The 11,135-nt window shown below is 42.3% G+C and overlaps 1 protein-coding gene across 1 annotated transcript in view; it reads right to left on the reverse strand.

Annotated features, from left to right (window-relative positions):
* Positions 1-9,571, reverse strand: part of AHR (aryl hydrocarbon receptor) — a 61,328-nt gene extending 51,757 nt beyond the window's left edge. The window contains exons 1-2 of the mRNA XM_054057920.1: positions 9,053-9,571; positions 1,340-1,527 (exon numbers count right to left, since the gene is read on the reverse strand). Of these exons, the coding sequence (XP_053913895.1) occupies positions 1,340-1,527; positions 9,053-9,108 (244 nt within the window). The 5' untranslated portion in view covers positions 9,109-9,571. The remainder of the gene's footprint in view (positions 1-1,339; positions 1,528-9,052) is intronic.
* Positions 9,572-11,135: the final 1,564 nt, after the last annotated feature.

Genomic DNA, 11,135 nt, shown 5'->3' on the forward strand with positions numbered 1-11,135 from the left:
GCATTTGTTTCAGAAAACGTAATTAAAAAAAAAAAGTTTCATTGATCTCATTCATTTCTTCTTCATTTCAGCAAGAGAGCACAGACAAGCCAAATCCTTTCTTTTATGGCAGAGTCAATGTCTAACAAAGACTTTGATGAAACCGATGTGCCAAGAGAACTCTTTCATTTCACGTGAGAAAATAATTTAATTTAAAAACACAATATTTGACCAGTCCTAGCCTTGAGTAGACCCTGTACCAAGAACACTGCTAAAAGAGCACAGAAGTCAAGACACTTGCATATATTATTCAAGCAATGAAACGCAGTATATAAATTTATGAGCATTATTAAATCAAGCCAATAGATGCAAGAAATAAACGTTCTGTATTCCTGTAGGAAACAGCCAAACTATCTTAGGCAGCTAGATTTCCTGAGTCCTTTCAGCTTGCAATTTAGTATCTACTCCATTGCAAGCAAGATACTTTAGCTACAGGTGATCAGTATAATTTCATCTTCAATACAACATCGTAAAACTTCACAGACTGATAAAAAAATTACAGTTATTTAAATACAAGCTCCCTGCTTTATCCCAGCAATAAAAGGACCAAACTAGCACGAAGCCAGACATTGCATCTCACCCTAAAGTACAACCTGAGTAGTGCAGGAGACGGGTAGGGCTCCTTGGTCAGCTCCGAGATGGTGTTAAAAGAACACAAGCTTCCGGCCTGATTACCGCTCTGAGGGCTGCTGTATTACCCTTGCCAGGACTGGGGCCAGGGAAAACCTGCCCACACAACTGGAGAACCGTAGCTGCCATCTTAACGCCCTATGCCCAGCATTAATCAGGGCTAGAACACAGGAAAGACTTTGCCTCTATTTCTTTAGAAGTCACTTCACAATAAACTATAAAAAGGGCCATTAGCAATTACTTTATATCAGAACAAAGTGATTTTTTTATGCATCATTAAGCAAAACATACAGCTGATAGGAACTCATTACATGTTTTGAACAGCAACAGTTTTACGAAGGCGATTTTCAGAGAGGAGAAAAGGAAATCTCTTCCACGTCTTCAAAAGTCTAAGGAAAAGGACTGGAGGACTCATTAGAGGTCACATCACTTCCAAATGCAAAGCTTCTAAAGACTGGCAATTTAAGTGAAATATAAGTAGTTACATTTGGGTTTCAGTAAACTGGAAAGCTTACTTGATAGAGTTAGATTGTATATACTCACACAACTGGATGTTCCATTAAAATATAGATAAATTAACATGTTTTAGTACTTAAACAGCAGAAATGAACGTACAGCAATAACAGAATTTTTCAAGCAGTCCAAAGCCAAATAAATTCCCAACACTTACCATCAAAGAAACTTTTGGCTCGCAGGTAACTGACGCTAAGCCTAAGTACAGACAGCTTATCCAATTTGGCGATAACATCTTGAGGGAAAGGCAGAAGGCTAGCCAAGCGGTCCAACTCTGCATTCAAGCGGTCCCTGTGCCTCTTCGATGGATTGGACTTGACTCCTTCAGCTGGGGATGGCTTTACTCTGCAGCAAAACAAACCCAGTACAACATGAATGCAAGTTCCTTCTCAAAATAAAGGTAAATATTTGCCAAACCTAATGTTATAAATTATCATTTAAACTTTAACAAGCAAAATGTTTTTCCCAAGTGACTTCTCCTTCCCACTGGAAAAAAAAAAATTAACATGGTTTAACTCTTTCTCCAACACACACAGTTAAATGAAGCAGGTAGAGCTACAACAGCTATTGGAACAGGTAATGAACATTTGAAACATTTAAATGAGTTTCAGCATTTTTTTATAAAAGGCTTCCTGTACTCAAATTTCACTTGAATTCTTCAAATGTTCTATTATAAATAATTCAATACCTTTCAGTGATATTTGCGTACAAATTAATTTGACAGTACATTTTTACACTTCCATTACAATTTTTCATATGTGCCCTTAATTTTGGTCAATGTTTGGTCAGGCTGTTGTGAACTGAATACAACAAAAGTTTTAGTAGCTTGCTAAACAATGAGGCCTCCAAAACTGCACAAGAAAACAAGAGATACAGCTCAGTCAGCAGGTAAAATCTTTCTGGCGAATACTGTTGAGCTCATCCTTTAAGTCACCTCTCACCTGAAGACATTTCAGTTGAGTATGGCACGACACAGGCATGCCTTTGTACCTTGCAATTTAAAAAGCTTTCTGCTGTGAATTGCCTAATAAAGATTTTGTAAACTTGCTATTTTCCATTCATAATCACTCTAAGTTCCAGTTCCAGATACTTGGATACTCACACCTTCCCATATATACAAGAGCCAAGCAACAGGTCTAAGCCCCTATTCACTGGAATAATAATTAGTCATTATAAGTCAATACCGAAACCAAATAATTTATCTGTACAAGCCATACTAGATTTTAGGATATTAAACAGTCTTCTAGTTAGAGTGATTCATTCTCACTTTTCCAGCATCACATCTCTATCTGAGATCTGCAGTACTTATCAATTTGTGCTGTTCTCATAGGAATGCTGGTTCTGCAAGATGTATTTCTTGCAAAACTATTGCACATAAAGACCCTCACTAGTTAATGTCTTCAGTATTTCACTTAGTCTGCTTCCAAGTTTCAGCCTTGTATCAATTTTACAATGAGAAATTGCAAAAGCTCCAATAGTTATTTTTGCTACTGCTGAGAGCAAATCATACTGAAAAACGATTTCATCTTGTGTTTCCAGTCACATAAGTAGTGATACAGTGGACATTCCTATTTTTAGCTTGTTTTTGTTTATGTTTCAACTACACTTCTTGTTAGTTTAAATTCAAGTCCTTGTTTTTACAGGCATAGTTTATTCAAGTGTCACTTGTCAAAAACTTGCACTTCAGTCTGGCTGCCTGATTCCTAGCGCTACAGCTGCCCTTTTGCACATTAAAGGAAGCAGGCTCCTTTTATGTAGAGCCTGGAAACTTCAAGATGCCGTAATACAAAATGTTGTCAACACACAGAAATACCTCAGCAGCAACTACTTACTCCCCAGATGGACAAAGTTAAGCTTGCTGCAGGGGAAAGATAGCATAGGATACAGTTTTAATATAGGTTTATCCTAAAAACATTGGAAAAGTAGGGAAAACAGATGAATCAAGAAATATGAAAATTCTCTCCTGGAAAAAAAAACGTAGGCTTATCATCAACTGCAATAGATAGCAAATTAAATCCTTGGCTAGATGTGTGCTGTGGTCACAAGCCCTGACTATGACACCTGCAGCTCACCATGACTTCACTGAATATTAAACTTAAAATAATTTAGTAAGCTCTCTTCACATTCTCTTATTCTGGCAGAAAGTTCACTTGTACAAGCCATATGATTAACACAATTTAAATACAACCCTAACAAAAAAATGTTCAAAAATCGCTAAGCATTACCAGTAACATTCAAGTTACTTCATAAATATTTTTATGTATTAAACTGTCATAAATGTAGAGACAGAATGAAAATTCTGAGTTTTAAGCAGATAACAGCTATATAACAACCAGTGAACAACTCCTACTATGAATCAAAGAGGTCTGCTTCTGAAAACTGGAGGTCCCCATGGAAGCCATTCAAAACATGCAATCTTTTCCAAGTTAAATCACCACTAAATACCAGATTTTTATATTTACACAACCATCCTCCACTTCGCTTAAAACTTACACAAGCAATTTGACAAGTCAGTTGAATCTGCGACATATATATATATATCTTATATGCAACTGTGTTGTTATCAAGTTGTTAGTTAGATCTACTTGGTTTTGCTTTACTTTCTAGTAATCTGTCTTCCTTACATCTAACCAGTTCAAAGCATAGTGATTTTCTATTTGTATTGTACATTTCTGAATACTGTTACTAGTATTTGCAGCATAGATCTTACCATGTTCTATCCCTCCAAATCAAACAAATTTTCCCTAATTTTCCTCTTTATCCCCCAACTAAAACCCATTACATAAAAATGGATCCTTCACTGACGAAGTGAATGAGGGTGAAAACGCTAGAGGCATAAGTAGCAGGCTAAACCATTTTCCATCCACTTATGTAAAACCTTGATGCTAAAGACAGCCCTCGCTGTGTTGCAGAAAATTATCTTCAAGGAAAATTACATGCTACATCAAGATTAAATCTATGCATGTGATTTATTTAAAAGAAGAGGGGGAGAGACTAAGGAAGGGAATAGATTTTAAGCTGATCTTTCCGTTCTTGATCTTTTACCTTTCATAGGAGATCTGAATTCCCTAATCAAAGGCTAGAGGTCTCTATACACTGGCTCTGTACATTGGCTCCAAACTGACTAACAATTTTTATCATCCAACAGCTGCAAGACAAGCAGGCACTCTTAATTGTTGTTTTAACAATTCTAAAGTATTTGCCATCATAACTTTAACTACTATTCTCACAGGTCTCCTACATAGTACTGAATCAGAAGTTTTCATTAAACATGCTCACCATGTGTGCATTCACAGGCATTAACAACACTAAATTATTAAAAAGAAAGTGCCCAAGTATCCGAGTCTTCATTATTAACAAAAGGCCATCATAAAGCTTCAATATTTACATGCTAATTTTTTTTGAGGGAAACTGAAGCAGTTCTTAAGAAAATGAAAAGAAAGCACAAATGAATTTTGTTCATAATATGACAATAAAAATTTTGAAACAAGGGAAAAAAACTCAATGACAAAGCACTGAAAAGCATGATACCTTATTAACAAGACTGAAGCTTGAAATGAAGTCAGGAAATAAAAGAATGTGCTAAAAAAACAAAAAAGATACAGTGATATGTTAAAAGCTAGTTCTGTCTAAAAAGCTAATTAGAAGTTCATCAGAACTTTTTATTGCTTAGGAAAGAACATCAGGAAGAACATATATTTCACCTAGTTAAAGGATTTAATCTTTCAGCTACGTATATTTTCCATCCCGTATTTAACAGTACATGCAATAACATATGTTATTCTTATGTATATTATGTAATTTAATATAAGTACATGAATCAGTTACCACTAAGAAAGTATTACAATCAGTGAAATCCTCCAAAATTCTCTATTTATCTTAACAACTGAAAAATACTTCCAAGCATTTACTCTTATTTCCCACACCAAATTTAGAATAATTTGGCTGACAATTTCTTTGGAAGCAACTGGAACACCACACACTACTGGTCTCTTGGATCAAAAGTTGTGATCAGCCTATCTCAAAGGGGCACCTGTTTTGTCCTCCAGTAGCAAGTAGAGTTTTAGTTTGCTCAGGCTGTTTTGGTGTATGAAGGACTCCACCAGAGTGATAAGAGAGAGACATTCAGAACATCAACCAAGAATGAAAGTTTCACACTCAGTTTTAACGTATGTCACTAGTGCTTAAGATGACAAGCCAAGACTATTTGGAAAAAGAGAGAAAAAAATCCCAAATCCCTATGTTCCTACCTACCGACTATGTTATCTATACTCATCTATTTGCTGCAGATTCTCTTTCTAAAAAGAACATATTTCTGCAAGAAGCACTAACCAAAACCAGCCAGCCAAGAAAACCCCCCAAACCTTACAAACAGTGAATTTTAAGTAGCAGACTACATGCAACACACATGTATCCCAAGACTGGCAAGTTTATAATCTATATATAATGCATTTATTCTATATATGATAACACCTTTCAAATAAGCAGAGCGAACCAATGTTCGTAGCAGATGCTGCTTCACCTAAATGAATCTTCTAATGATTATTTTTCTCTTCTGATGAATTTCCATTTTGAAAGCTTTTTCTGTCACTTCTTGTTTGCCTTAAAGAAATCCATAGTTTCATTTTAAAATTAAAGTATCTCTGCACTGCTTTCAGATATTACTGTGTCTAGTCATAATTAAGGATCACACAAACGTTTTTCTCTGGAGTATTTAATAACATAAATATATTTAATCTAACACAGAAAAAAACATATCATTATTTCCATTTAGTCCGCTAAAGAAACATGATGTTTTTTGCACCTGCACAAACAGGTGAAACAATTAGAGCCCCCTGCCTCATCTATTACAGTCAACCAGTTATGCAAAACGACTCCTATGCAAACACTGGGGAAAAAAAATAAAACCAAGGCAAACTGAGGCTCGTGGCAGAAAAGTATAAAAACTATACAGGTTGAAGCGACATTTATATAACATCCCTCATGCATCTACCGAGGGCAAACACCACTTTCCTAGAATTTGTGTTTTATCATTCCTGCTACAATACTATGACGTTAATTCAGCAGTTGAAGACACTCCAGACTTTAAAAGCAGAAGCGGGGGCCACTCCCTGCTCCCCAGGTTTCCGAGGGACACTCCCCGCTGCCAGCAGGGGGACTCGCGGCGTTCCAGCAAGAGATGAGGAGGAAATTTAAAGGCTCCAGGGTTTTAAGAAAGTGATTTCTGTAGGCTATTACATGAAATTAGAGTGCACACGGTTTAGAAGCCTTTTCTTCTCTTTTCAGATGACAAGATAACAAGATGAACTGCAGCTACAGTTGCCTATTAAGTTCCCTGATGATTGCTTTTCTTTTTCAGCTGTGATACTGCATTTCCCTCCTGAATAAAAAAAAGCACATTTCAACACTCGGCACTGATGGGCAATAGTCCGAGATTCCCTCTCAAGTTCTTTACATAGCACATAATAAAAATGGGGAGATGTTTCATGAACTAGTTTTGAGTTACCACCACGGCTTTAATGAGTTATCTGCACCTGAAGCGAGGGGTAGTTCTTCTGCTTAATTTTTTTTTTCCATGGAAGATATGGCATTATATAAATAGCTTATTCCATTTCTACAGATGAACTGCCTATTGCCACAGGTTACCAATTATTATGTTCCATTCTGAGTTACATAAATGGCAAATAAAACATCAGAAACATTTCTACATATCTACAGAAACTTTTTTTCTATAGAAGATCCCAGTCCCCAAAATGCATCCCCTCTTCCTTTTTTTTTTCCCCCCCCTTTTTATTTTTCTGAAGAGTGAAAGAAATACCAACTTCAAACAGATTAAAATCATCATAGTGTCCAACCACAGGACAAGAAAACACAACACTGGAAATATTAGTACCGTTTAAAAACCTTTATTAACCAGCAGTGAGTACATCTTTCCTTCCTCCCCCAGCCAGTTACAAAAACTTACTGCCTCTCTCACTTTTTTCAGCCTCAAGGTATGGTCTGTAATGAGTTACATGAGAAACCTGAGCCCTCTGACCCACTAGCAATGTTCTGTCGGGTGGGTCTAACCGAAGAAGTGACCAAAAACCACAGCCATTTTGAGGAGAAAAGCAACACATAACCCTTACATGTATGATAAATCTGTCTTGCATAAAAACAATTTCTAGTAACCCATTAAAGGTTAATCAGCCCTCCCTCCAATTTATGGGTAACCAAACTATTTTAATAGGAAAATTTCCATTTTAAAAAGAAACACACACTTCTCCCTTCAGTCCTAAACGGCGAAGTCCCTCAATAGATAAATGGTTCCCATTAGTAATAAAAAAGTTCAAGTTTGACTAATCAGCAAAGCTCAGCCAACTCACATAAAGCAGAAATGTGGAAAAGGATTACTTATGTAGATACTACAGTAATGTAAAAGCGAAGGTTTCACATCCTCTAACCAAGACTAACCAGAATTTAGTAGTAATCCAGACATGAAGCATTCTTACCAGAAAGACAGAAAACCTCACCCTTTCACAATCAGAACTTCAGAATTATTTGCCTTTAGCTACTAACAGCCTACAAATACTGCCAACACATTCTTACTTCTTCATGAAAACACACTCATTTCATTCTCAAAATCCAGGTCTACAGTATGACTTTAGTTCAGTATCTCCACATTTCTGTCTGGAAATGAATGGTCAAAAAAGCAAACACTGCTGTTCTCATAATGAATGCATCTTCTAAGCAAGGAGTTCTTTTTTCAAAAAAAACAGGCATTTTTAGACATTTTGTCTTAATTCATAGGGTGAAACCCCAACTATGTATGTGCATTTATTCTAACAACTCCATCTGTAAAGAAACAAGCACTTAGGGTAATTCCCCTGCCTCCAAGACAGGAGGCATAAATCTAAAAACATATCAACCACAACAGAACTTCATTAAATATTTGTCATTCTCTCGTTTAATGCTTTTATAGACTCTGCAGCTCTTTTACATCTACAGAAGTACCTCGCAGAAATACAAGCGGATGTTTTCAGCTTTGCTTATTTTTCTCGCAACTCAGTAGTTCAGCTTCACTACTTTTTTATGACCTACAGATTCTCGACTTTCAGTTAAAAGTGCAAGTTAAGCATCTCCTCCAGCCTTAAAAATCACTCTCCTGAGAACAGTCTTTTAGCGGCGCATGCAAAGCCTACAGCAGGTGCATAAAGTGAAATTACTCGGGTACTAAAAGCTTCAAAAAGATAAATTAATAAACAAAAAGCCACCGCACAGCCAGACTTTTTATTTCTTTTTCTTTCCTCTCTCGACCGGTCTGCAGCACTTGGGTTTGACCGGAGCTGAACAAATAAAACCATTTAATGTCACACCGCAGGGTTAAAGCTGGTTCAGCCCTCCCGGACAGGCTAAATGGTGGGAATCTGCGGAGCGGGGCGAGGGGACAGAGCGGAGCGAGGGGGACAGAGCCGTGCGGGGCGCGAGGACAGAGCGGTGCGGGGGGCGAGAGGCGGGGGGGGGACAGAGCAGTGCGGGGTCACAGCGGTGCGGGGGGCGCGGGGACACCGGGTGCGGCGCAGCCCCCGCCCGCGGCACCCCGGGCAGGACCCGCTGCGGCGGCGGCGGCGCCGTCACCTCAGGTGCCTCCCGATCTAGGTCAGCCGCCCGCGCCGCGCTGCCGGCGCCGCTCCCTTCTGCCGCCGCCGCGACCCTCCGCGCCCCGACACCTCCTCATTTTTTAATTTTTTTTTTTTCCATTTTCATTTGAAATCCCGCCACCTCCCCCCCTCCGGGCGCCCCCGCCGGGCGGCAGAACGACGAGCCCGGGAAGCCGGTCCCTCCCTCTCCGCCTGCCTTCTCTCCCCTCCCGCCCCGCGGGGCCGCTTACATTTTCTGCACAGGCTTCCGCCGCTTGCGACTGGCGTAGGTGACATTGGGGTTCATCCTGGCCGCGGCTCCAGCCCCGCCGCCCCGGGCCGCCGCCCTCCTGCCCGCCGAGCCCGGGCGAGCCGCACCGGCGCCGCAGCCCTCGCCCCGCTTCGCCCGCCCCGGAGCGCGCTCGTTCGCTCGCTCTCAGCGGCGGCAGCGCCTTCCCTTGGCCGGGCGAGGGCGGGAGGCGGAGACGCTACGGGGCGAGGATCCCAGGTGATCGGCGGCGGCGACACCCACTCACCGCCCCCACCGAGGGCGCAGGTGTGGGGGACGGCCGGGGCTTTCCAGCGCCGCTCGTACCGCGTCTCCCCCTCCACCCCCCGCGCCGGGGCGACGCCGGCTCCCTGCCGGCTCCCTCCGCGGCGCCGCTGGCGGGAGAGCGCGCGCCGGCGGAGCGGTGGCGGTGTGGTGTGGTGGAGGGGCGCACGGCGGCCGTTCCGCCGGCCGAGCGCCTGTCAGTGTGCGCGGCGCCGGCCCACGACCACACAGCCCAGCCCAGCCCCGCTCCTCCCGCCGCCTTTCCCGGGCCGGGTCCCGCCCCGCCTGGCTGACAGCCGCCCCCCCCCCGCCCCATCGCCCAGGCGGCCCCTGGCGGCGGCGGGGCGGAGGGAGGTGACGGCGCCGCCATGTTGGGAAGGTCAGGCGAGGAGAGGGAGCACCGGGGGGGAAAGGGGGAACCGCGACGGAAAGGGTCGGAGAGGGGAAACGATACAGGAGTCTTAAACGATGTCTGTAAGCTTGGAAGACAAAGATAATGTAGCTGAAGAAAAGAATGAAAGCAGAGCAGCAATTTAGGTTGTGTATGGAGTGATCACAGCACACTCGTGTTGACAGAGGAAGAAACCGGGGAGCAGGGAGAGCCTAAGTGAAAAGAGGACTGAAGAGGACTGGCAAGTTCAGGCTAGAAGAAACCGAGTGCTTGGAAGGCTTTGGATTGAGGAAAATGCGTTCATTTCAAGTTTTAGCCCTAGGACTAAAAGAAGAAATGGGCTAGAGAAGAGATAGAAGACAAATGTTGTGTACAGTATTGCCCACCTTTTTTCCCCAGGATGCTGGCAAGATCTTGCGAAGAGAGAAGAGAAATTGAAGAGGAAAGGGACTGAGGAGAGATGGAAGCTAGCTAGTAGTTGATATCCTCCGCTAAGGTTTTGGGCCGGGAACATGGCAGGAAGGTGACTGCAAGGCACTGACCTCATAAGGAGTACGGTTCTTTTATATATATATATATATATATATTAATTTTTATTTTTTCAAACACTGAGTGCTTGGATGGGTTTGGACTGAAGAAAATGTATTAGTTTCAAGTTTCAGCTGGAGAACAACACGCTGGAGAGAAGGAAGAGGAGAAGGTGGCCGGGGAGGGGTGCTTGGACAAGTGAGAAGGAAGGAAGGTCAGCTCCAAGCACCCATGAAGCCCTTAAAACAACAGCAACAACAAAAATACCTGAGGGAAAAAACCCAAAGCGTTCAGGTTGGAAAGAAAAATGACACCACCTTCGCTGCAAGATGAGGCCTGTGTCTGTCAACCTCCCTCCCCCAGCCTCGTCGCCTCCTTGGGCTGAAGCTGTTATGGCCACAGGTTGCCCAGCAGAGAAACTAGACAGTGCCCAAGTGCCCCGAAAGTGGGTGGGAGGGATGTCCACCGACAAGAAGGACAGAGAAAAGGACAGACAGCAGGACACGGGGAAGGAGGGAAAGGCATCAGGACACGGGTGCCACTCACCAAGCACCCAGGGGACTGGAGCGCTGGACGAGGACGTGGTTCATGTCCCATACAATGGTTGGAAGGGACTTGAAAGATCATCCCGTTCCAACACCTCCTGGTAGACCAGGCTCATCTCATTAGGGGATAAACCCCTGACCCATTGCACTGACGTTTTAAGAGAAACCCTTATTTTAAAGGAAAGGAGCAGCATTGTGGAAAGGAAGAGGTGTTGCCAAACTGCTGATAAATAACCCATGCAAGAGCAGCCCTGGTGTCTTTCTGACTGCTTTGGACCTGGGGGTGTTGGTTGACAGCCGACTGAACATGAGCCAGC

This window comes from Cuculus canorus, chromosome 2 (genome assembly GCF_017976375.1).
Source record: "Cuculus canorus isolate bCucCan1 chromosome 2, bCucCan1.pri, whole genome shotgun sequence".
In the NCBI taxonomy this organism is placed as follows: Eukaryota; Metazoa; Chordata; class Aves; order Cuculiformes; family Cuculidae; genus Cuculus; species Cuculus canorus.